Source organism: Brassica oleracea, chromosome C8, assembly GCF_000695525.1.
Source record: "Brassica oleracea var. oleracea cultivar TO1000 chromosome C8, BOL, whole genome shotgun sequence".
Taxonomy (NCBI): domain Eukaryota; kingdom Viridiplantae; phylum Streptophyta; class Magnoliopsida; order Brassicales; family Brassicaceae; genus Brassica; species Brassica oleracea.
The window spans coordinates 27,555,641-27,580,821 of record NC_027755.1 but is presented as its reverse complement, the minus strand read 5'-3'; the positions used below and the strand labels follow the sequence as shown (position 1 = coordinate 27,580,821).

Below are 25,181 nucleotides of genomic sequence, written 5' to 3'. Positions count from 1 at the left end.
ATTATTTTTGACATAATTTGAGTTTTCGTTTACATCAAAACTTATCATATTTTAGGATAATTTTAATTTAAAATTTAATTTTCATATTTTTCAAACAAATTCTAAAATTTTTTTAAATATTTTGTTATAATTTTTTAAAAAACATTGAGTTGCATTTCAAATAAAAAGGTAAAGATATTAAAAATATTCTAATTAAAATATGTAAAATTTAATATAGTTTTAAGGAAATGGTAAAAATAAAAAAAAATTACATATAAAAAAAATCATGATTTTTGTTAACTGGGCGGATCATTATTTATATGATATCGCAAACGAAAGAAAAATTGATGTTTTTACAATTATCTAATTAACTATGTATACTCATTTTTTAATATTTTTTTATATGATATCACACATTCGTAAAAAAATAGATAGTTTAAAATGCAAAAAAAAAATATTTTCTTAATGAATATAATATGAATGAATTTTACAAATACATGATTTAATAAAATAAATAATTGAAAATTGAAAATTCATATGCAGGATCTAGTTGAAACCTTGTTTTTGTAGCATACGTGAGTTTATATATACAAATGGCCCATCACGCTACGCTTTCTCTTTCCCTTATACCATAGACTTCACTGACAAGGAAACGATGAGCCCAATACAATTTACTTTAACAAAACTCATCAAACTCTACCTTTTTATATTGATAAAACAGAAAAAGGTCTGTATACTTTTTCTAAAAAATCATTGATTCATACATCCATATCTACCATGTGTGCCGCTATAAGAGTGTGAATGGAGAAGCAGGAGAGATGCAGACCATCTGCAACTGCTTTTTTTAAGATATTTAATTGTTAATCACGATTTTTTATACTCCAAACTTAAAAATCAGGACAAGTGCATGGATACAGCTTTTTTTGTCTTTTTCTGCTTAAATGCAGGTCTCCTGCATGTCCTGCAGTTCACTCTTTTTTTGGAGCTGATCAACGATTGCTTCTTTTTCTAACCCAATACTTTCTTTTCCGATTTATTAAATTAACTGAAAACTTTTATTTTACATCTATAAATAACAACATATGTTTTCATTATTCTCAGTACAATCACGACACCATTATCAAATAGGTAAAACTCTCCTCTAATATTTTTTTTTTTGTTTACATTAGGGCTAACACTCTTCTTTAGTTTATATTTAAATTAATGTGTCCACTATAAATTATTTTTAGACTTGGTAGAACATCAGATAATAATTAAAATAGTAAGAGGTAGATATTGTATAAATATTTTTATAGTTGTACTTCAAATTTTTCAGTTAGCATGTTTTGTAATTTATTAAATTAACTAAAATACTTTATTTTCATCTGTAAATAACATCTCTTTTTTTTTTATGTTGTCATTAAAGTGATCCATATTTTTCCCCACTGTTCCTCTACATCAAGAACACTTCTGTCAAAAAAGGTAACAATCTCTTTTAGTTTATACATTATTATTAAACATCAATTAGTAGTTAAAATGGTATTGTCTACTTTGTCTATTTTGTTCAGGATTATTGTGCCAATAATTTAGTATGTAGTATACGTAATACTAAACTTTGAGATATTAGATGAAACAAAACCCATTAAAATGAAAATAAAACTGTTGTGACAAACTATACAATAATATATAATATTTAATAATAAAAATATCTTGAAACGTTTTTTGTTTTATAAAAGATACAAAATATTTTTGAAATTCAAAAACCTTCATAAACATAATTTAAATTCGAATTTTATATGATTCACAAATATTATTTTATTTTAAATCTTAGTTGAATCCAAAACAATTAACATCACAAGCTTTACCTTTTTTTTTTTGAACATTCACAAACTCTACCTTTCTAATGGCTTAAGGAAAAATGATGCAAAAGATCTTAACCAAGTATTATGGTATTCTTGAAATATTTTCAATTTTTTTGCTTTTTGAACTTCTAATAGCAACTTAGTATACTCTTTAATATAAATGCTAGAAATGGAAATAGTTATGGTTTAGTTATTATGTATGTATATTTGTTGTTTTTTCTAAAGGGCTAGTATATTTTATTGAACAGTGTTGTATCTTTCTTTTCAAAACACTGAAGAATACTAAAAATAATAGAATCAAACGTTAAAGTATTAATCATCTATGATGATATATAGACACATATTATTAATAGTTTTTATAATTCAACTGAATTTATATATTTATTCAAGTATTAGTTTGAAAACAATAAACGTGTTGATATGGCCTTATGAACTTAATAATATTAAGCTTGTTGACAAGAAAAAAAACTTAAATACCTTAAAAGAGAAAATACATGCACGAGATAAACTAACAATCGAATGAGGACAAAACTTTAATTTAAATTAATGTGTCAATGGAATGATAAAAAGATCCATTCCTCGTCATTATCTATTTATATTTTTTTTAATCAACCAAATAATAAAGATTTCATTACTTTTAATCAACGAAAATAATATTAGTCATTTTTAAACCGTAGATATTACGTCAAATCGCCGACAAAATACAATATTTTTCGATGAAGATGATGTAAATTTACCTACAGAAACGTCGGCACGGGTAGTAGTTAATAAATTTTTAAATGTCGTAGAATAGTTAATAGCAAAGTAAAATGATTAAATTTTTTTTAAAAAAATTTAGAGGGAAGAAATTTTTAGATGGAATCCTAACCGAGAAAGTGTATTTATTGAGTTGTACGATCGAGCAATTGCCATGGGTGATTACCGTTTCAAAGATTCTACACCCGCTGGTAGAGAGTTTCTCGTTGATAAGTTCAACCAAACGTTTAATTGTAACGTAAACTACCGGTTCTTCAAAGAAAAACTTGATCAACTAAAAAGAAAATACAAGAAGTACAAGCATCTTATGAAAAATTCTACGGGCATTTCGGTTGATCCCATTACATCTGTGATATCCGCGTCTGATTCATGGTGGAAAGATCGTGAAGTAAGTACATACAATATTTCTTACACCCAAAATATATTAATAAATAACATAGCTATAATATTTGTAGGATAAAAATTACATAATCTTATTAACAGGTAGATAGGATCGTAAAATCATTTAAACGAAAGCCGCCGGAGCTTTGGGATGTGATGCAACGATGTTTCATATTATATGACGTCCAATCACAGTCTCAATACTCTTTGCACCAAAGAAGAGTTGATGAATGATGGCCAAAATCACGATGAAGACCATTTGTACTCTGAAACATATGGTGGTGATATGCAACACACTGAGGTTCCCGAGACACAAGAAAATGAAGAAGTCTATCGCGTAAATATTGATGATGAAATGCATCCTTGAAATCAGTTCACCCATGAGAATTTGCACCAGAATTCTTCACCTGCCGTTGATCCTTTTCGAATTCCTACGTCCAGAGTTCAACAACGAGGTGGACTAAGGCGGGGAAGTAGTTCACAAAGAGGTGTAGGAAACTCTCGGGGCTCTGCTAGAAGTGGATCCCAAGGAAGTCGTAGGAAACAATCATTCGAGACAACCCTGACAGATACAATGAATGGCTTTAGAGAATTTCAGCGCCAAAGTTTGCACCAACTACGTCCAAATTCTTTTGACGAAGATGAATACAATGAATTCGATACTGCCGTGAAGATATTCGAATCAATGGAGCTTCCAAATGACACCAATTTTTATTGGGCGTGCATTCATGCATTAAAGGAAGAACGATTTTGGCGCAAGTACTTCATTGATAGAGCTGAAAGAACCATAGAAGATAAGTTGAAGTTCTTACAAGCTCTTACTGGATATATACAGGACAGCGAATTCGTGGGAAAGCGGTTAGAATCTGGGCAAAAGTTTGGTAGTTCAACTTGTGGGCAATGGAATTCTGGTTTTCAACAATGGGGAACACCGCCAAATGCGCCACAATGGAGTTCACCTTCAAATCCTCTGCAGTGGGGTACACCGCCAAATGCCCCACAATGGAGTACACCACCAAGAGCTCCGCAATGGAGTTCATCTCCAAATGTTCTACAGTGGGGTACACAACATGTTCCACAATGGGGTGCGCCTCAAAATACTCAACAATGAGGTTCATCACCAAGTACTCAACAATGGGGTCCAACATCTGCTGTTCCACAATGGGGCTCATCACCGACCACTCATCAATGGGGATCATCACAAGATGCTCCACAATATATTCCTCCGAGAAATGTTCAACATGGATTTTCCCTAGAAACAGAAGTACAAACTACAACACATGAAAAGGAAGTTCCTGTTTCTGAGAATGTTATCAGAGGAGTATCACCAGAATTTGGTTTCACGAACTATGCTTCTACAAGTAAAGCATCGCGTCCACGAAGACGAGGAGGATTATTCAATATATGGGGAACTGAACGAGGACTAAATCTAAATGAAACACAAGAAAGTGATTCCACATCGGATAACTAGCTTAATAAGATTCATGCTTTGTTTGTAGTCGTTATGTTTTGTTTCACAATTTCTTTTGTGATGTCTGTTATGTATTGTATTTTTGATTAATGATATTTTTTATTGATTTAGTTTTTATTTTGTGGTTAAAATTTTCAGGTTTTTCGTATATGTCAGTTGCGATCACAAAATCCGCACAGTCTAAGTCACGATGAAAGAATTGAGTTATGTAATTTAGAAAATGAGCAATTTGAAGAGTTAATAATTCAACCATCATTGAGTTATTACAATCGTTATTTTGAAAGAGGACCAGTTCAAACCGATGGTGGTTTAGGATGGAGAAATATTTGGCGTCGACTACAAGAAGATGCTGCTGCGTGTCTTCAGTTACTACGAATGTCTCTTGGTGTTTTCAGGTCTTTATGTGACATATTGGAATCAAAATATGGTTTACATCCCACTCTCAATGTTAGCATTGAAGAGAGTGTGGCAATGTTTTGCGAATTTGTGGGCACAATGAAGTTCAAAGAGATGTTGGATTACGATTTGGACGGACACAAGAGACAGTGAATAGAAATTTTTTTGAAGTTCTTAGGGCGACAGAGTTACTTGCTTGTGATTATGTTAAGACTCCAACAAGACGAAAACTACTTCGAATTCCTGAAAAGCTGCAAATGGACAGAAGATATTGGCCATATTTTAGTGGATTTGTAGGAGCTATGGATGGAGTTCATGTATGTGTTAAAGTGAAGCCTGAACTACAAGGAATGTATTGGAATCGACATGATAGGACATCATTTAACATCATGGCGATATGTGATCTCAGTATGTTGTTTACATATGTTTGGAATGGAGGACCCAGATCATGTCACGATACAACATTTCTCACGATGGCACAAGACGGTGATTCTGACTTTCCTTTGCCTCCAGGAGACAAGTATTATGTAGTTGATTCTGAGTATCCAAATAAGCAAGGTTTTTTGGCTCCCTATAGATCTTCTCGGAATGGGGTTATTAGGTATCACATGTCTCATTTCAAAAATGGTCCTCCTCCTAAGAATAAACAAGAACTGTTTAATCGATGTCATGCATCTCTACGTTCCGTTATTGAAAGGACATTTGGAGTTTGAAAGAAGAAATTGAGGTTTTTGAGTGATTTTTCGAGATATGATATTGCAGTCCAGAAAAGAGTGGTAACTGCTACAATGGGATTGCATAATTTTATCAGAATTTCAAATTACTTTGATGAAGATTTCGTTGAAGAAATGAGACATACAAATACTAGCAACGAAGATTCTGAAAGTGATATAAGTGACATGGAGACAACAAATATGGCTAATGGAGATCGTATGACAAACGTTAGAGACAATATTGCAGATATGTTATGAAAAAATCATTAAATTATTTTAACTTTGTTTATGTATTTTTCATTATGTGTTTTGATATTTTGGTGTAATTTTTATTGTTTAAATATATGATCTGCATCTTTGAACTGCTTTTGTCATTCATAACTTCAAAAGTAACTTGTTCTGCTTGATCTGCATCTCTTCTGCATGATCTGCTTGATCTGCACTTGTTCCGCTTGATCTGCATGATCTGCTTGCCTTTTTAGTTGTTTGACTACCAAACTCTTTTAGAATTGTGATAATTATCATTGACCAGTTGTGTACGTATCTTCTTAAATTAACAAAAGACAATATGATGTAAAGAGTTGGGGTAGATAGCTAATAGCTTGCGGACGTGGTGAAGCAATGAATATCAGTGGATTTATGAGGACTCGCTAGTGTGACAGTGACACTACCCACAAAAGTGATGAGCTGATAATCTCAAAAGTTGCACGTTGGTCAAGAGATTCGTCAACACACTCGATAACAAGTTGAAAACATTCCTTATTTCATCGTATCAAGATTATCAAATTTAATTTAGTAATAGAATTGGTTCTTTGCAAAAATTGAAACGAATAGAACTCTTAGATAAATTCTTATAAACAAATCAATGAACGGATAGTTTGTTGAATGTGATCTTTTTTGGACATAAAGAAAAAAAAAGATGGCCATTTGAAATTGATCTCGTAGATCTTCTCTTTAATCATGTTGTAGGTACCTGGTGCTATGTGTGAGCGCATTTCAGTTTAGCCAAAGCTAAGTAGGTATGCTGTGGTAGTTAGGCGTGAATGCAGCACCTCTACATCTCGAGATTTAGTTTGTTAGCATTGGGTCAAACGCGAACGGCATCATCGGCGCTTCAGATGTAGTAAATACACGTTTGTCACGTTTTCACAATGTTTTTGTGATCCATCCAAATAATAAGATGTGTTGTCGTTGCAAAAAGCTCTATGCATCTTGGTGGGTTTCCAAATATGATACATAGACATTGGTTAGCTCTCGAAAGCAACCATTTCGATTTCCACGTGAAACTTTAAGGGTCTATGGACTATGGTTTAGCTAGGGTCGTTGGAGATGAAAAGGTGTGTGTGTGTCTTTGGTACTGATTTAATTCATGCTAACCTAAGGACTTGAATTGTGTATTGGGCATGGGTGGGCGTTTGGATATCCGTTCGAGTTCAGATTAGGTATTTCAGATTTTTGGATATTTCGGATATTTCGGTATAGAGGTATAGGGCTCGTTCGGATAATTCCACTTTTCGGGTCGAGTTGAGGTATTTTAAGTTTGGGTTCAGTTATTTCGGACCGGGCTCGGATATTTTGATTCCGAAGGAAAAAAATTAAATTTTTCATTGTTTATTTTTTTGTATTTAAAATATATGTTTTTAACTTAACTAGTTTTCTAGTTTTTAATAGATTAAACTATTAATAGGCTTGAAGATAAAACTGTAAGAATAAAAATACACTAATTTAGTTGTTATTTTAAAATTTTGGATGCAACTTTTGTTAACGTAAGAAACAAGAGCTTGATGTGTATTTTAAATGAGTAACAAATGATTTTGTCCATAATTATATGAATATTATCTGATTTTGAACTATGTGCACATATTTTTAAAATTAGAGAAGTAAATTAAAAATATAGAATCAAATATTCATATGTTCGATTATCTTCGGATATCCATTCGGGTTTGATATTATCTTTTCGGCTTCGGATATCCAATCTCTCATAATTCTATATTCGTTCAGGTATTTTACTACTTTGGTTCGAATTTTGATTTGAATTTTTTGGATCGGTTCGCATGGAATCAGATATCGGATAAAATGCCCACCCCTATATTGAGATTTTATTGGTCTAGTGCTAGTGTTTGCTTTGGGGTAGTGCCCAAAGTGCAAAAGCACAGGGTCCCACCTTTTCACCAAAATTTATTTATTGCTTTAGGATCCTAAATTGCGAAGTTTTCTAAAATCAAGGCCCAATTTTTAAAATCAACCATTAACCGAGGAGATTTTTTTTGTTTTTTAATGGCACAAGGTCCATTAAGGTTTTGAGCCGGGCCTGTCTAGTGTAGAGTAGAGTATCTCGTCCCACTTAGCTAGGCCGGGTATATGTGGTCTAATTAAAACATAACATGCATGCGTTATACTAATATTTTCTGTAAAACCATCCGTATATATGTCATCTGTGTGCAGAACATAAAGCCTTACAAGACTTCTAAATTTGAAGAATATGATCATTTTGTAAAGTTAATAAATTCTCAAAGTCTCTCATATTTAATTATTAGGTACAAACGATCTATCGATCAAAGAAAGGATTGTAACAATGAAAATTTTATGTTCAATAAGAATAAAATTATGTTTAACATATCTCAATAAATTAATATCGAATAATAATGGGAATTTAGATGTTAAATAATTCCTAATTTCCTTTTATTGTAAAAATTTAAATCCATATAAAAGTGTTGATTTACCAAACAAGCAAAGACAGTTTTTTAAAAAAGCAAAAGAAAGCAAGCAGACCACATCTTTTTTTTTTTGTCAACTATTTTTCATTAGGTTTCATGGGCTTAAAAAGAATACAAATTAAGATAAAGCTCACACACATAACCCACTAAGATAAGGATGATACAACACAAGAGTTATACGTGTAAGCCCTAGGAGAAGTCTCTGCTACGTGGCCTTCATTTATGAATTGTGTTGTCTCCACTCCACCGCCAGGGAAACTGTTACCGCCGGTAAAGCTTCGTCCATCCAACCACCGCGAGATCGACGACTCTTAAATCTTGTACTCCTTTGTTCCTTTTGCGGTTTGTTGCCGGAATCGACAGTGAGATCCTGAATAATCACCAGTCTTTCAATCCAAGATTTTCCGTTGGATCCAGAGAGCAAGGAATTTGTTGAGACGCCTTGAACAGACCTCAACTCTACTTTTCCCGTTCTACAAAACCCATCGAACAATCCACTCTTCTTAATCTTTGATCTTCAGAGAAACTTGCACTCATCTAACCCGAGAATTAAACGGCTAAGTGAAGATTGACTCTCTTAATTCAAAGATTAAGCATAACCAACAAAAACCAAGATCTCAAGGATTCCGAACTTTTCTTCAAACAAGAAGAAACATTAAGAACAAGCAAAAGGATGAGATCGAAATTTTTATTGCTATCAATCCAGATCGGAAAACAATATAGAACCTTGAAGATCAAATCCGATTTGAGAATGAAAAACACCACAAAAGATTCGCCGTGCGAAATATGGAAATCGCCAAAGCGAAGATAGATATCCGACTAGCAGAAGCAAAAGTTCGATCTATTGATCGAAAGTTTTATAAACAACAAAAAAACAATAAAACATCTCGAATCGGAGTTTGGTAAGAGGGTCCCGAGAGAGTTTTACAAACAGAGGAAAAATATGACTTGAAAAATATGACTTGAAAAAATTAGAAAAAATATCAAAAGGAGAGAAACCTCTCTCTCTCTCTCACTTTGATCTATGGCTCCCTCTATCGCTTTCTCTCCAGCTAGCTACAGCTCCATTGTTACGATCCTCCTCTCCAAATGCTAGAATGTGGGAACCCTAGATTACCCCAAATCTAGTTAAAACCTTCCCAGAGATTTTGGAAACTCATGGGGAACTGTTGCAGATCTCCCGCAGCTGTAGCTAGAGAAGACGTAAAATCCAACTACTCCGGCCACGATCACCCTCGTAAAGACTCCACCAACGGCAAAAAATCAGCTCCGATTCGAGTCCTCACGGACGTCCCCAAGGAGAACATCGAGGACCGGTACTTGCTCGACAGAGAGCTCGGACGCGGCGAGTTCGGTGTCACCTACCTCTGCATCGAGAGAACCACGCGGGACCTCCTCGCGTGTAAGTCGATCTCGAAGAGGAAGCTCAGGACCGCCGTGGATATCGAGGACGTGAAGAGGGAAGTGGCGATTATGAAGCATCTGCCCAAGAGCTCGAGTATCGTTACTCTCAAGGAGGCTTGTGAGGACGATGCCGCTGTGCATTTGGTGATGGAGCTTTGTGAAGGTGGCGAGCTTTTCGATCGGATTGTGGCGAGGGGGCATTACACGGAGCGCGCTGCCGCGGGGGTTACGAAGACGATCGTTGAGGTTGTGCAGTTGTGTCACAAGCATGGGGTGATTCATAGAGATTTGAAGCCGGAGAACTTTTTGTTTGCTAATAAGAAGGAGAACTCGCCGCTTAAGGCTATTGACTTTGGATTGTCGATTTTCTTCAAGCCAGGTGTGGAGTTTCTTCAGTCCTCTAGCTTTTGAAAGTTTCAAGCTACAAGCTTGAACTGATTATCAGTGGTAGTACAGTTGTATACGGAGTTATAGAGGGAGCTTCTTCTTTTTTTAGTGGTTCTTGAATGTTAGTTACCTTAGATGCAACTTGTCTAGTGTAATAGTGCTGTTGATATGCCTTTGAATGACTCGGTAGCACTAGCATTAGAATCACTCCTATATGAGTTGCTTGCGAGTTCATCAGCGCATGCGAGTACACTCTAATCTGAATCGCCTTTCTTTGCTCGTGGACCTGGTCAATTTGGTTTAATTTTCTTATGTTTATTTATTTGTTTTCTGCAGTGTCTTTCTCGTATTTGTTATAACAGATTCTTAGTTTTGTAATGCTTACATATTTTCAGGTGAGAAGTTCTCGGAGATAGTTGGGAGTCCATATTACATGGCACCTGAGGTGCTAAAGCGGAGCTATGGTCCAGAAATAGATATTTGGAGTGCTGGAGTCATTCTTTATATCCTGCTCTGTGGAGTTCCTCCATTCTGGGCAGGTCTGTTCACATCTTCCTCTCTTTTTTTATTCCACTTCCTGATCATTTGCTTTATTTTATTCTTATAGTACACATCTATGAGAAAGTAACTACTACTTAATTGATTCTTATAGTACTAGCAAGCTAGTTTATTCCTACTTTCAGCTAATGTTTGTTTATTTCAACTACAGAGTCGGAACAGGGAGTTGCTCAGGCTATTTTACGTGGGATAATTGATTTTAAGAGAGAACCGTGGCCAAACATTTCGGAGACTGCTAAGAGTCTTGTCAGACAAATGTTAGAGCCTGATCCAAAGCGCCGCCTGACTGCAAAGCAAGTGCTTGGTACACAGAATCAACCTTTGCCTATGCTGTTACTCTCTGCATCCTGTTACTAGCTTCAGTGACCTGGAGATTGTCCAAAAGATTGTTGATGCTTGTTCCTAATTCTGATATCATTTCTCATTTTTAGAGCACCCGTGGATTCAAAACGCCAAGAAAGCTCCAAATGTCCCTCTTGGAGATGTTGTCAAGTCCAGATTAAAGCAATTTTCAGTGATGAACAGATTCAAGAGAAAAGCCCTGAGGGTTTGTTAATCAGAAAAACTCTCACTTTTAGTTATTTGCATGAGTCGCTTCTTAGAACAAAATTATCTTACTTACCTTATTCAAACTAGGTTATTGCCGAATTCTTATCTTCCCAAGAAGTAGAAGACATCAAAGAGATGTTCAACAAGATGGATACTGATAAAGATGGTATTGTTACCATCGAGGAGTTGAAAGCTGGACTTCGAGATTTTGGTACACAGCTAGCTGAATCAGAAGTGCAGATGCTTATTGAAGCGGTGCACATACTTTTCCCTTCTACATCTCCACATGCATTTATTTTTAGTATTGATTGCTTGACCGCAAGTAGAGTCAAACTTTTTTGGCATGATTCTGCATTTATATTAAGCTTATTGTTTCTTTGATTTTTTGCTGTGACACCTAACACAGTATCCAAGTTAACTAAAATATGCTATTCAAATTTGTATGAAATAGGTGGATACTAAAGGGAAAGGAACACTAGACTATGGAGAGTTTGTTGCAGTCTCTCTCCACCTGCAAAAGGTAGCAAACGATGAGCATCTCCGCAAAGCATTCTCGTACTTTGACAAGGATGGAAATGGGTACATTTTACCCGAGGAGCTTTGTGAGGCCTTAAAGGAAGATGGAGGGGATGACTGTGTGGATGTCGCCAATGATATATTCCAAGAAGTTGACACGGACAAGGTAAGTCTCGAATCTTCTATGCATGCCATCATCTCATTTTCAAAAGATCTTTGCAAGCCTATCAGGAAGTCAAAGTTTTGATGGAAACTTTGACTTTTTAAATCTAGTTTTGCGCTATTTGTTTGATATCAAACAAATTTGAATTTACAGACTTGCAAATAGGTAATGGGAACTTGCTTTACAAAAGGTTCTTAAAGCCTGCGAGGACAAAACATGTTTTAGCTTTAGTCACTTTTTTTTCCTGGCCTTTTGTCTGTTGTGTAAGCGGTCCCCAGGCCATAAGCTAAAGCAAAAATGAATGATATGTTGAATGTGGTGGAAATGCTTTTGTGTAGAGAGTTTCACTTATCATGTCGTTAAATAGAACACCTTTATAGCTATAGTAAGTGCTAAAAGATGATGTTTCTTCTGATTATGCCTGATACATGGATTACTGACATTAGGATGGGAGAATAAGCTACGAAGAGTTTGCGGCAATGATGAAAACAGGAACGGATTGGAGAAAGGCGTCTCGTCATTACTCGAGAGGGAGATTCAATAGCCTAAGCATCAAGCTAATGAAGGACGGATCTTTGAACCTAGGCAACGAATAGTGAACAAAGTGAGTAAGCCAGCTGCATTAGATTATTTTAGAGTTCATCTCTCACGTTACGTCATCCACGTCAAGCATTAAGCCAAGATAAGTCAAACATCTTGGGACTCAGAATTCAATCTTTTTTTTTTGTTTGTAAATCTTTCGTTTTTTTAATCCGTTTCTTTATTTGTGGTGATTCATGCTATCTGTGTCCTTTATTGGTTTGTGGGCTGAGTTGTGGTAGAAAGGTTAAAGACATGAGAATCAATGTTTGATGTGTAGAAGAAGAAAAACGACCTTTCTGGTAAATGATGTTTTAATATGAATCACTCCTAAGTATGTTTTGCTGACATAATTTCGATACATAAGTTGCTTAAAACCCATAATTAGTGTTTTGGATTATGAGTTTAAACTTGTTTCATAACCTAAAAGTAAGTGTCAACGTTAAAAAAAAATGAAAGAGATCATCGATGAATCAATCATGAGGCTGTTTTCAAATTCAACACGAAAGCTGCCTAGTACCTACTTTCCTTGGTCCCGTTTGTTAGGGCATAAACATCACCAGCAACCCCCTACGTTATTGACCTGCAAGGCAGTCAAAAAGTTCAATCATCGTATCACAAAACCTTTACTGACACTCATCTTATAGAAAACAAAGAAACCACAAAACTGTAGTAATATCATCGTTTTGTTTTTTATTGGGCTTGGTTATTAGGATGGAACTTCTCATTATTCTATTGTTGTGCTATGTCATCATCGCTGCATGTCTCTTCGTTGACCAGATTCCTCAGAGTAAGTAGTAACTGTAACTATTCCCATGAAAAAAGAAAGTGTGATTTGATTGATTGGTCAGCCAGAGAGACTGTCAGAGAGAACCCATAAGCTCGAGTGAATGAGGGAGGTAGCTTGATGAAGACTGGTTTCTTTGATCTCTTAAAGAAGTCTAGTTTCTCTTGCTTTCTTGTTTGCATTTCATGTTTCTGATAAAAGCTATAAAAGAGAAGCTGGTTCTCTCATAAAGTTAAGGAATTCAGTTTTTGTTAGTTGATTAATCATGGTTCTATTTTCATATTTGATCTCATTTTTATTCACTTTACTAGTTCATGTTCGGGAAACGATTTGTATATTCAGCAAAGTTTTGACAAAATTATTCGGACTTCAGCAAAAGATGCATTGTAGTCATGTCTTGGTTTGGGGTGATCACTAATGCAGATATTGGTACACTGTACGTCGTGGATAGAAAGCTGAAATAAACTTACATGAACCGCTAAGAACTGTTTGGCTTTCTTAGGAAAAGAAAAAAAAGAAGAAGCACAACACACCATTTCGATCTATAGTTGTCGTCAACCCACACAAATTACAAAATACTTACATCTGCTTTTGGACCTGCAGTTACGCTCAAGATCCAAACTCTGATCTCTATCTCCAGTTTAGTCTTCTTCCTCCTCGTCTTCTTCATCATCATCATCATCATCATCATCATCATCATCGTCATCGTCCTCACCTGCCTTTCCCTTCTCCACCTTCTCTTCCTGCAGAGAAACATAAACCAAAACATATTCTTCAGACACCTACAAACCTCACAACCAAACAACAGAAGATCATGAACAAACTGCATTTTTTTTTAGAGGAATTGTTACCTCCTCACTAGCTTCATCTTCATCATTCACTTCGGATAGAGAATTTTCAGATTCATCACTCCCTTCCTCCTACACCCCCCAATTTGCAAGAGGAAATCAGAGTGAATTCACATAAGTAAAAGTTTTTATATATGAGATAGGGCTTACCAGGCTTTTGTTGTATGCATCCATTTGCTTTTCGTATTCAGCTTTCCTCTTTGCAGCTTGCTCTTCATATGGAGCTTTTTCCTTCAAAAAGCAAAGAAGAAGTGAAACTAATGGTCAATGACCCTTTTTTGGTTCAAGAAGCAATTCAAAGTTGAAGAAGAACACTTACGGCCTGAGACATTGACTTCCATTTCTGCCCTCCAGCTTTCCCAACCTTCACAATGAAAAGTCAAGGTAATAAGACTATGACGTACGTCTTCATCCAAATAATGATGTACTTACAGCAGAGACAGCCTTCACATCTGGATTCTCTTTCTTAAACGTTTGCCTAAAATCTTCCCTGAAACAAAGAAAACAACCCAGTTAACTTAAGAACAGAAACAACAACAAAAACCAGTAGGAAGGAAGTTTAACATCCAACGGTACTTAACAGGAAGACAAAGAAGGCACTAGGAGCTCTTTTGGGTTTGTTAGGGTCCTTCTTGGCCTTCTTCTCCCGCTTGCTAGGCTTCTCAGCCGGTGCCTTCCTCTTTCCCACCCTTCTGAAATATCAAAAACAAAATCCAAAGCTTTTTCAGTTTTATACTTGAGATCAATGCTAAAGTCAACAACATCATCGATCATGATGTATTTTTTCACTCTTTAAACACAGCTAAAGCTAAACACAGGTTCGGAAGGATACTTTACAGTACGATTCAGCAAGAAAGACAAACCCTTTTATCAACACCCATTATTACAGAACATGTTTCGAAGAGAGGTAATGGATTGACCTGTCATCAACTGGCTTCAAGGCTTCCTTAGTGGTCTTAGCTTTACCTTTCCCCTTTGCTGTCTTCATCTCGGAAAGGAAACTGCTGAACCAATGATGAACTCAAATCAATTTCTTCGCAAAAAACTCAACATGGAACTGAGAAAAGAATCAACTTTGTCAGAAGAATCAATCTAACTATAGAGAAAAGCCAGTACCTTTGAGACGAATGTAAGATCTGTTTGTCTGAGAGAAAGCTGGAGGAAGAATCAAAGAGGTAAAGACGATCGGAGAGAGCAGAGAGATGTTTATTACCGGTTACCTGTTCCACCTAGGATTGGCTTTCCCCCGGTTAATAAAAAGGAAGAGTCCAAGTAAATCCCAGGTGCGTTTACCTGCTATAGCCGGTAAGATGAGAGTAGTGAAGGAAAGCTGTTGATTTGAACGGTTGCGATGAAACGGTTGCCGCCAAAAGGATGATGGGATCAATTTGGTACGATAAGGATGCGACAGAGGTCACGTGCGGCTCTAATATGGGCCTAGACTTTATTCAAGAGCTGGTTTTGGACATATTTTTGGAAGCTAATTAAGATGGGCCAGTTGTTGACAAAAGTTAAAATCTAAGATGGGCCAATTCAACAAGCTAATACAAATCGAAATCATACTATCAACAACAATGTTATACATAATGCGTTTTTCTTTTATATGCGGTTACACTATACTATTATTTGATCACGAGCAGTCTCAAACGAATGAAAAACATAAGCGGCTAAACGTTGTTCCAAGGCTCTTCTTTGGAGGCCGGTTCGGTCTTTGACGTGTGAAGCATGAAACTACAAGCTTCCACGGCTTCTCCAACTGTTAAGAACATCCACTCTTTGCCCAAATTTTCACCGATGAATTTGGATCTTGTTAGTTTCTTCACGACCTCTCCTTTTGGATTTGCCAATACTAACTGAGAATAAGAAAGAATAATAACGTGAAGAAATCAACTGGTAACTAATTTTCAAAAAAAAGAAAAAAAGAAATCAACTGGTAACATGTTCTAAAGAACTATTATTATACATAGGACGACGTACTACGTTACCTTTAACTCTCTTCTGTCCATGATTTTCTTAATTTCCTCCATCATGCTTATACCACTCGTGTCGATATTACCAACAGCTGTTTTATTCAACCAACACAGAAAGTAAGCTTTCATGGAAGACATCACAATATAATGTCAAGAAAAATAATTACCAGACATATCGAGTATAACATATTGTAAACTATTTCCTCCTGATGCTTTGATCCTATCTTCCTCTTCATCGACCCACCTTGTGATTCTGTTACCGTTAAATATATAAATAGTAAGACATAATTTATAACCAATCCTCCATCTTTGACATATATACATGTGATGTGAATTAGGGTTTAAGTTACCTCTCGCGCAAGTAACCAGCGTTGGCAAAGTAGATGGGAGCATCAATCTCCAGGATGAGAAGACCAGGAACAATTCTTGAGTAAGGATACTGGTCAGTGTTCCTATAGATCATGGTGTTTGGTATGTTTCCTTTCACCGCAGTCCTCGGCCTCGACACGAACAGCAACAACCTTGCTATCGATATTACCACCTTCGTCACAAAAAAAAATCACATTTTAAAATGCATACAAAAAACATTTTCTTATAAAAATATACAACAAAAAAAAATCTGAAGTGTAGGCACTTACTGCGACAACAAGTCCGATCTCGACACTACCAAACACGACCCCAAAGTAGGCGCTCATGCAGACGAGGAAATCGAATTTGTCAACCTTCCAAAGATGGATGGCAGCTTGATAGTCGATGAGTCCGAGCATTGCGACCATGATGATGGAGGAGAGGACGACGAGGGGCGTGTAGTAGAAAAAAGGCGTGAGGAAGAGCAATGTGAACATAACCGCAATGGCCATTACTATGTTGGACACGGCAGTCTTGCAACCCGCATTGAAGTTCACGGCCGATCTTGAAAACGGTCCTAGTGTGGTACGTCATAGATAATAAAGAAAATTAGTTTTCATATTAGACAAAAGTTAATGAGACAATATAGAAGCCATATATATGTGAGTGTGTGTACGTACCAGTTGTGAGGTAACAAGATGTGAAGGAACCAACGATGTTCATCATTCCAAACGCTATCATTTCTTTGTTACCGTCTATGTTGTAGTTCTTGAACATGGCAAAGCTCCTTCCCACAGCTATCCCTTCCTACATTTAGACATGAATTTTACTTAATACTTTTTTGATATTTATTTTTCATTATTCAGTCTCAAAATTGCTCACTATGAGTTGTATATAGGTTTCTCGGATTTGTTGTAACGTTAGTCTCTAGTTCCATAAATAATCTGTATATTCGGTATTTCCCAGTTTGGAAAAATGAGAATAAAAGGGTGTAACTGGGAGTGTGACTTACTGCAAGAGCAATGATCCCAGTGATGAGGCCAGTTTTGAGAGCTGTTGACATGTAAGGCGAAGTGAAGACAAGATCAGACACAGAGAGTGGGTTCAACCCTTTCTTCAGGTCCCCTATCTGCACAATCATACACCTTATTTTACTCTATCATTCTCTCCATTTAGGACAAAATAAAGATATTAAAAATGCCCTTGAGCCCACTTCTTTCCCCACAATCATTTATAAAACTTGTAACTTCTTGCTTGTTGTATCTTTTCTAACCACAATATTCTACCTAACATTTCCCTTTTTAGATTTGGTGAAATGCATGTATACTAACTTTGTAGATTTTCAGTGAAATATATACACACTTGATTTTCGTTGAATTTAATTTTTTTTATTGTGAGATAGAGAGATTGAAAAAATACCACTTGAACACCATGTCTCTCCGCGTGAGTGAAGTAAACCAAGAGGCTTCCAAGAATCACTGAGGTCAAAGGAGCCATCGCAGCTACCCAAAAGAATTTTGGTTTTTTCGTGCTCTGTATCATCAATACGTCATTTAAACACATTAGCTAGCTAATTGAGTGGTGTCAGAAAGAAAAGGGAAATTAGAAAACTCATTAACTAATTACGTTTCTATTGTGTAATTAATTACACTTTATCATTTTAATTTGTCTTAATACTATATTCTGTGAAAGAAAAAGATTATGCGAAAGTAAATATTCTTACGAAATATCTGGTGGAAAGAAGGAAGAAAAGGAAACAACAGCCGAGAACGCCACTCTCCCATCTCCACTACACACCAAATAAACAAACAGAACACACATGTTTATTGTCTAAATACATTTATTAATTTAACTAGGAGAATAATCATCGTCATTGGGAATGATATTTTGGATGTATTAGTGAATAATTTAATTTAAGGAATAACGGAAAAGAGACACACCTGGTGAGTTTGAGAGAAGACTGAACGCATGACAGAAATAACGTCAGTGGCTTCTGTGAAATGTTTAAGTCCAAAAATACCCTTAAGCTGTTGCAGACTCACCACCGTCGCTGCTCCTCCCATGAATCCCACTATCGTTGCATGCGATAGAAAATCCACTATGAACCCTAACCTGCAAAATTCATTTAAGTTTATTTTTCCTTAAATGTGTATCATTAATATATATACTTTTAACATGCTTAAATCATTATCACCAAATTCGCCAGCTTCATTTAGTGCCCTCTAAATCTTTTCTACCCAGCTTTAAGATATTTTTTTGTCGAGAATCAACAACAGATTCTACCTACCAATATACATATATAATATATCAAACCGATCATTCCACTGCCTGTGGAGTATGTCAAGTTCACGTGACGTAACTCGCAGTGAAAAAATTTCACTCGTAGCTTAGTGCTTTCTATATTATTTATTATATTCTATTGTTTACTTTCAAAAAGGTAAATAAAAGAAGAGTATAAGCTAATTGGTAAAAAAAAATTTACTATCTGGTTGATCAAAAAAAAAGTTAACTATCTGGTATGATATTTTTTAATGCCTGAATCTTTGGTCCACATGCTTGGATCCAAAGTATAACTCACAAATCTAAATTCAGGTAGGCTTGTTTCCTGTAAAACCATATATAAATACATTAAAATGAACCTGAAAATGCCGAGGGAGGCTTCGAGAACGCCTGCGAAAAACGTGGCAGTGAAAGCAAGATGAAGGTAGAGCTTAGGATCTTTCTCAGCGTCAACTTCTTTGCTCAGCATGGCACCTGTCAACAAAGATCCAACCGCCACCGTTCCCACCGCCAAATCCTTTGAACTCCCCAGTACAGCGTACACCAATGGTGGAACAAAACTCGAGTCTAACCGCAACAAAAACAGACAACAACAACAATAATAATTAGACCTTTGATTTTAATCAAAAAAATAAAATAAAGAGTTTCATTGTATAATTATTTCGTTCTCTAGACAACAGTTTGATATGTTTAGATGTTGGAACATTTTCTCTCTTGATTAATATATTTGAGTTGGCGACAAATTTAAAAATATCTGGAAGTGAGGTTATATTGTTACTACCGTATTGTTCTCTACATAAAGGATGTAACGCTTACAAAGGCCAAGAATGGGAGGCAAGTTAGCGAGTTTAGCGTAACTGATGCCCTGAGGGATGGCGAGGCTAGCGATGGTGATTCCAGCGATGAGATCTGATTTAAAGAGCTTGAAATTGTAGAGTGGAGCCCATTCCAATATTGGCAAGAAGTATTTGAGGCCTAGTACAACTTGTCTTGATGTCGTCTGGTTCTTGAACTGTCTGAAAGGATCGTCTGGAAACAGAGTTTCCTTCACTGAATACTGAAGTGACTTCAAGAACGGCTGAGGTTCCGGAGCCTCCACCGCATGGTGGCGGCGGTGTGGCTCCTCCGCTCCTTGAGGGAATGTGTTGTCCTCCGTTCCCATTTGAAGACCTCTCAGGTTGGTTTGGTTTAGTAAGTTTTTTGTAGAAGTTTTTGATTGACTGTTTGGCGCTGAAAGTGAGGAATGAAGATAATGGCCAAGGTGGTTTCTCCTTTTTATAGGAGTTTGAGCATAGTGGGCATTAGTAAATAGGAATAAATTAATTTACAAAAATAATACAAAAAGCATTGAATTTACTATATATCGGAATAGATCATTCAGTGAAACTAGGTTGGGGGGGGGGGGGGGGGTGAAACTAGGTTACTAACTTATGATTTTTCTTAATTAATGAGGCCACATGTAACATGTTATGCTACATCTAGCTTATAATAACTAATCTAGAGAATGTGTAGGATCTACTACAAATATATCATTCATGATATAAATATTTGACGTTAAACATCAACCGAGTAAAACTGTAAAAGTCGTGAAAACAAAAATATGAGTTGGAAGATGGATGTGTTACAAAAAAAGAGAGAGAGTTGGAAGATGGATAAATCACAGAGAAGATGCATGACTCTGATGCATGCCTTGTCCCGACACAGAGAAGATGCAAAAGCCAGAATGCTTACGTTTCCAATCCACTTTCAATCATTTTTTTCTTGAATCCCCATTCTACCCCCAACTCAACGACTATTGATGAGATCATCATCGTTCTCTCATCATTTATAACTACTTTACAATCTATGGCTCTCCCGACACATGGCCATTAGTTAGTTTCTTCACATAGCCAATGTTACCTTTTTCCTAATTTGAAAACTATATATTATATTATGTTTGATAGTTATGTATTTCTAAATGTTCATATATATATATATATATATAGTAGAACCTCTATAAATTAATAATCGATAAATTAATAATTTCTATAAATTAATAAATTTCGTCGGTTTCAGTTCGGACCGGTGTAAAATATGATACAAATCGATAAAATAATAAAATAATAATATTTTTAAAATTTCCATGTAAATATATAGTCCCATTAAAATTATAAATTAATAATCTATTTTTATATATATTTTAAATAAGTACAAACTAAACATTATATTGTTGGTTTTATATTCACAATGAAAATAATTCTATTTTTCTTAATATTTTAAAATATTTTGATAATATTTAGTAAAATTATATCGAAAGCCACGTAACAATTCTATGAAACATAAAAAATATACACCAAATAAGATAATAAAATAATATAAAAGTCAAATTTATAAAATTTAAATAATTTATACACGGTAAAATCAAATATTTTCGTATTTTATCAATAAAAAATATTCAAAAATAGAAAAAAATCTAAAAAAAAACTTTTTGTAAATTAATATCTCTATAAATTAATTAAAATTTTAAAATCCCAACATTATTTAAGATGCTTTCTCCTAAGGTGTTGCGTTGTGGGATATTTTTCATAAAGCTATCGTAAACGTGCCTAACGTTAGGAGTTGAAGATGACGGTTTATCAACAACAAATGGTCACAATACTTTAGCCGGTGTTACATATTATACTTATTTATCGTTTTACACTGTCATTAATTTTATTGTTTGGTCGTACTTTAGTTATATATATTAACGATAGTTTCTAACTAACTGGTAAGTTTTAGTAACGGTTATAAACACATGAAACTCCAAGTTGCTTCAGCAATCTCTTTGGAATAACCGTTCCAAATATAAATTAATCAAAAGTTGACCAGAACAAAAGCTTCTGCGTCATACTTTGATTTGGAGATACTACCCCTAATACTAATCTACACCCAATGTGTGTCATAACATAGTAATTAACACATATACTAGATTTACCCTTGATCAAAAAGCTTTGCCTAATTGACCGAAAGTGGTAATGCGTTTACGTTTCTTAGTCAGAAGATGAATTATGCAATATCACAGCTGGATGGACACGTGGTAAACGATAATTTATCTTAGTTGTTTATTTATTGAATAAGTTTTGTATAACTTGTACCTACCGAATATCCCTAGCTCCATATTTGTATCTGACTTGTCTGTACCAAATTTTATTTGTATATTGGGAAATTTAATTTAATATGTACGTATGCTTGAAGATTAAACACGTGAAATAACTAAATCTGTCATTATAAAATACAAAACATCAAAGTAATTTTAACTATTACAAATAAGTTGAGATGACTTAATCGTATGACTAAACATGATTAAACTAGTTACCGCCTAGATAAAGACCATAGATTTAGTTCTTATAATAACCAGCCAAAAAGACTCTGGTCAAATTAAGGAGTAACGGTTATTGACCCGGAACATAAACATGCGATATTTGACGCGGCTCGAATCGCAGCCACAGGTGCATCTGCCTGCAATGGAAGTTATTCTCACCACACAGATCTTGACATCTGGCGTACTAGGCCTGCGACTTTGACCCATCCGATTACCCGAACCGGATCTGATCCGATTTTGACCGGTTCGGTTGGGTTTCGGTACATGCAAATTTAACCTATGAATAATAATATAAAAATTCACGGGTAACGGGTGAGATCCGGATTTTACCCGAGCCTAATCGGATACCCGCTATAACCCGAAGTAATGTTTCACAACATATCTGTTACGCGTGCTTCTCGACTCGATACAAAACCCCAATTCCCAAAATACGAACCCTAGCTTTTTGATTCGTCTTCTACATTATAGCGATTGAGAATTATGAAGGTCTCTATACAAATATAGCAACCGGTGTTATCATAAACCTTAAAGCTGGAACCATTAGTCGATCTCGATCGTCTTTTCTCTCCACCGTTTGCATCTCCGAGAATTCATTCGGAGGTGAGCAACGATTCCTTTTCGATTGTTTGATTCTTTTTTTTTGTGTTATATCGATTAGGAATGTTTGATATCTTTGATTCTTTATTTGTGATAAACTAATTATGGATTCGTCATTCGTAGATAACTTTTGTCTTTTTATACCGTTGATGATTTTGAATTTTTGATATTGTTGATGTCTTGATGAGTTGATGTTGAGCACGATTTACTTATTCTAATAGTTGTTAACTTGTGTATGTAGATGGATTATTCTCCAACTCATCAACAAGATGAAATGAATCATGCATCAATAGATGAAGACTTTTCTTCAGAAGATGTACAAACAACGGGTTCGCGAAAAAGGACCACGAGAGATAAAGCTGGTGGTTCTGCAGAAGGGTCAAGAAAAAAGACAAGGTCTTTAGTCTGGAACCATTTCAACAGGCTACCAACCAACTACAACAAATGCAAATACCGCTAATGCAAGAAAGAGATGAGTTGTCCAACCAAGTCTGGGACCTCTAATCTCAACAAGCATATCACTAACTGTCGGTCATTCATGGCATAGAAGGCTGCAAATAAGTGCAAAGACCATTCACAGTTAGCTACAGATGAAGAAGGCAACATGAGTTTGAGCAAGGTGTCTGAGAAAGTGTTCTGAGATGCTACCAATGAGATGATAGTCTTAGCGGAGTTGCCATTAGCCTTTGTGGAAAGCTTGGCGTGGAAACACTTCTGCAACAAAGTGCAGTTAGATCCGCATGTATGTAGAAAAATATGCACAAAGGAGATTGCAACAATATATACGTCGAGGAAAGAAGAAATGAAGAAAGTTCTTGGACAGAACAAGCAAAGACTCTCTCTGACAACAATTATATGGACTGCTCCCTAGACTGTGGTTAGTTACATGGTGATTACTGCTCATTTTATTGATTCAAGCTGGAAGCTTAGAAAGATGATAATAGGATTCAAGAATGTGGATGATCATAAAGGGTCTACAACTGCGAGAGTTCTTGTGGATTGTTTAGCAGAGTGGGATATTAAAAGAGTCTTCTGCATCACAGTTGATAATGCCACGGCTAACACATCAGCTATGAAGAAGTTCAAGGAAGAATTCATGAACCAAGGAGAAGATGCATTGGTTTGAATGGCGAATTCTTGCACGTTAGGTGTACAACACATATTCTTAATCTGATTGTCAAGGAAGGTTTAAATGAGGTTGATGATAGCGTGACTGCCATTCGGAATGGTATTCAGTACGTGAGGTCTTCAACCAACAGACTGAAGTCTTTTGAGTTTCAGGTTGATACAAGTAAGATGACTAGAGGAAGCCTTCCGTTAGATGTCAAGACAAGATGGAACTCGACGTATCTGATGCTAGACCAAGCAATCAAATTCATGGCAGCATTCGAGAAGATGGAGGCTGAGGACAAACCATACATTGACTACTTTATGGAGCTTGAAAGTGGGAAAAAGAGGATTGAACCGGCGTCTACAACCGATTGGGAAGAAGCTGAGAGGTTGGTACACTTTCTTGTCATATTTTACAATTTAACTTTGATGCTCTCAGCTACAAAGGGCATTACGTCGCACAAGATCTACAATGAGATTGTCACCATCACTAGGAACGTCAGTAAGATAAGCTCTGCACCAGGCGATGATGAAACACTACGGTTAAAAGCTTTGACGATGATGGGGAAGCTAAGGAAGTACTGGAATCCATTTTCGGAAGTATCTGAGTTTGAGACTACTAAGTCAAAGAGCTGTAAGATGAATAAGCTTTTGATTGTTGTTACTGTTTTTGACCCAAGAAAGAAGATGAACTTTGCTAACCTCTTCTTTGAGAAGCTCTATGGAAAAGAAAGCATCGACTATAATCTGCTTTCTGAATCCATTACGGATATCATGAAGCGCTTATATGATGAGTACAGTTGATACATCACAAGTGGTGGAGGATCAGGTGGTTCACAGTCGCAAGGAGGATCATCTTCACAATCATAGTCACAAGAAAGTGGTGCAGTGTTACAGAGTCAAGTCATAGGCAATGGTATCGGGTATGAAAGAATGGATAATCTCTACAAGGAGCTTGTACAAGAAACATGTACACAAGATTCTAGTAATGAGTTAGAAGTGTATTTGAGAGAGAAAGTAGAGGCTACAAAAGGTGTTACTGGACTTGGAACCGAGTTTGATGTTTTATCATGGTGGAGAAGAAACAGTGTGAAGTTCCCGATCCTGTTTCAGATAGCTGCTGATATTCTTGCGGTTCAAGCATCATCTGTAGCATCAGAGAGTGCATTTAGCACTAGTGGAAGAGTCTTAGACCTTTATAGGAGCTGCTTGACACACTTTATGGTGGAGGTAATGGTTGAAATGGGAGATTCATATAAACGAGAAAGGCATTCATACCATAGAGCAGCTACTTTCAGATGTGGAGCAATAAGATGATCTTATGAGAGGTATGATTCACCTCTTTTGAATTCTTTAGTATATGATCTTGATACTTGAAGTTAGAACACTTATAGACTTATGTTTTTTTCATAGAGTTTGAAGCTAGATGCAATGTGGAATAAGGAGTGGGCTGTGGAGTGTGGATGAGTGAGAGACTGAGAGTGACTGTCT

General features: G+C 35.8%; 4 protein-coding genes and 2 pseudogenes across 6 annotated transcripts; 4 read left to right on the top strand and 2 right to left on the bottom strand.

Moving 5' to 3' along the window:
* The first annotated feature begins 2,730 nt into the window (after window positions 1–2,730).
* Window positions 2,731–4,068, top strand: LOC106309089 (annotated as a pseudogene).
* A 196-nt stretch (window positions 4,069–4,264) lies between these two features.
* LOC106309088 lies at window positions 4,265–5,795 on the top strand (annotated as a pseudogene).
* Window positions 5,796–9,209: 3,414 nt separating this feature from the next.
* On the top strand, window positions 9,210–12,737 carry LOC106312574 (calcium-dependent protein kinase 13-like). Its single transcript, XM_013750141.1, has 7 exons — window positions 9,210–10,037; window positions 10,441–10,584; window positions 10,755–10,907; window positions 11,035–11,150; window positions 11,240–11,407; window positions 11,604–11,834; window positions 12,278–12,737. The coding sequence occupies exons 1-7, from the start codon at window positions 9,413–9,415 to the stop codon at window positions 12,425–12,427; spliced, it is 1,587 nt and encodes a 528-aa protein (XP_013605595.1). The 5' UTR covers window positions 9,210–9,412; the 3' UTR covers window positions 12,428–12,737.
* An 847-nt stretch (window positions 12,738–13,584) lies between these two features.
* LOC106309565 (high mobility group B protein 1-like) lies at window positions 13,585–15,284 on the bottom strand. Of its 2 annotated transcripts, none has more exons than XM_013746615.1 (8): window positions 15,162–15,284; window positions 14,966–15,046; window positions 14,627–14,737; window positions 14,478–14,535; window positions 14,365–14,409; window positions 14,196–14,276; window positions 14,049–14,117; window positions 13,585–13,940 (listed from the first exon to the last, which is right to left on the bottom strand). In XM_013746615.1, exons 2-8 carry the CDS (start codon window positions 15,031–15,033, stop codon window positions 13,839–13,841), a joined length of 534 nt encoding a protein of 177 aa, XP_013602069.1. In that variant the 5' UTR covers window positions 15,034–15,046; window positions 15,162–15,284; the 3' UTR covers window positions 13,585–13,838. The 2 variants fall into 2 exon arrangements, with proteins under 2 accessions (XP_013602069.1, XP_013602071.1); XM_013746617.1 differs by having other exon boundaries at window positions 14,966–15,049; window positions 15,162–15,280.
* Window positions 15,285–15,587: 303 nt separating this feature from the next.
* On the bottom strand, window positions 15,588–19,897 carry LOC106307483 (sulfate transporter 3.1-like). 2 transcript variants are annotated; one of them, XM_013744454.1, is made up of 12 exons: window positions 19,460–19,897; window positions 19,003–19,210; window positions 18,304–18,475; window positions 18,087–18,152; window positions 17,783–17,896; window positions 17,376–17,492; window positions 17,044–17,170; window positions 16,654–16,940; window positions 16,366–16,556; window positions 16,183–16,268; window positions 16,031–16,107; window positions 15,588–15,898 (listed from the first exon to the last, which is right to left on the bottom strand). In XM_013744454.1, exons 1-12 carry the CDS (start codon window positions 19,803–19,805, stop codon window positions 15,713–15,715), a joined length of 1,977 nt encoding a protein of 658 aa, XP_013599908.1. In that variant the 5' UTR covers window positions 19,806–19,897; the 3' UTR covers window positions 15,588–15,712. The 2 variants fall into 2 exon arrangements, with proteins under 2 accessions (XP_013599908.1, XP_013599909.1); XM_013744455.1 differs by lacking the exon at window positions 17,376–17,492.
* Window positions 19,898–23,514: 3,617 nt separating this feature from the next.
* Window positions 23,515–24,494, top strand: LOC106309086 (zinc finger BED domain-containing protein RICESLEEPER 2-like). The gene is made up of 2 exons (XM_013746158.1): window positions 23,515–23,700; window positions 23,763–24,494. The coding sequence occupies exons 1-2, from the start codon at window positions 23,515–23,517 to the stop codon at window positions 24,492–24,494; spliced, it is 918 nt and encodes a 305-aa protein (XP_013601612.1).
* Window positions 24,495–25,181: the final 687 nt, after the last annotated feature.

Excerpts from the sequence above, each read along its gene's own strand:
- LOC106309086 (XM_013746158.1), top strand. The coding sequence starts at position 23,515 with ATGATAATAGGATTCAAGAATGTGGATGATCATAAAGGGTCTACAACT. Across the intron at positions 23,701-23,762 it reads ACCAAGGAGAAGATGCATTG|GAAGGTTTAAATGAGGTTGA; the intron begins GTTTGAATGGCG and ends CTGATTGTCAAG.
- LOC106307483 (XM_013744454.1), bottom strand. The coding sequence starts at position 19,805 with ATGGGAACGGAGGACAACACATTCCCTCAAGGAGCGGAGGAGCCACAC. Across the intron at positions 18,153-18,303 it reads TCTTCTCTCAAACTCACCAG|TGGAGATGGGAGAGTGGCGT; the intron begins GTGTGTCTCTTT and ends TTTGGTGTGTAG. Across the intron at positions 16,269-16,365 it reads GCTGGTTACTTGCGCGAGAG|AATCACAAGGTGGGTCGATG; the intron begins GTAACTTAAACC and ends TAACGGTAACAG.
- LOC106312574 (XM_013750141.1), top strand. The coding sequence starts at position 9,413 with ATGGGGAACTGTTGCAGATCTCCCGCAGCTGTAGCTAGAGAAGACGTA. Across the intron at positions 10,038-10,440 it reads GTCGATTTTCTTCAAGCCAG|GTGAGAAGTTCTCGGAGATA; the intron begins GTGTGGAGTTTC and ends ACATATTTTCAG. Across the intron at positions 10,585-10,754 it reads AGTTCCTCCATTCTGGGCAG|AGTCGGAACAGGGAGTTGCT; the intron begins GTCTGTTCACAT and ends TTTCAACTACAG.
- LOC106309565 (XM_013746615.1), bottom strand. The coding sequence starts at position 15,033 with ATGAAGACAGCAAAGGGGAAAGGTAAAGCTAAGACCACTAAGGAAGCC. Across the intron at positions 14,536-14,626 it reads AGTGCCTTCTTTGTCTTCCT|GGAAGATTTTAGGCAAACGT; the intron begins GTTAAGTACCGT and ends TCTTTGTTTCAG. Across the intron at positions 14,410-14,477 it reads ATGTGAAGGCTGTCTCTGCT|GTTGGGAAAGCTGGAGGGCA; the intron begins GTAAGTACATCA and ends TTCATTGTGAAG.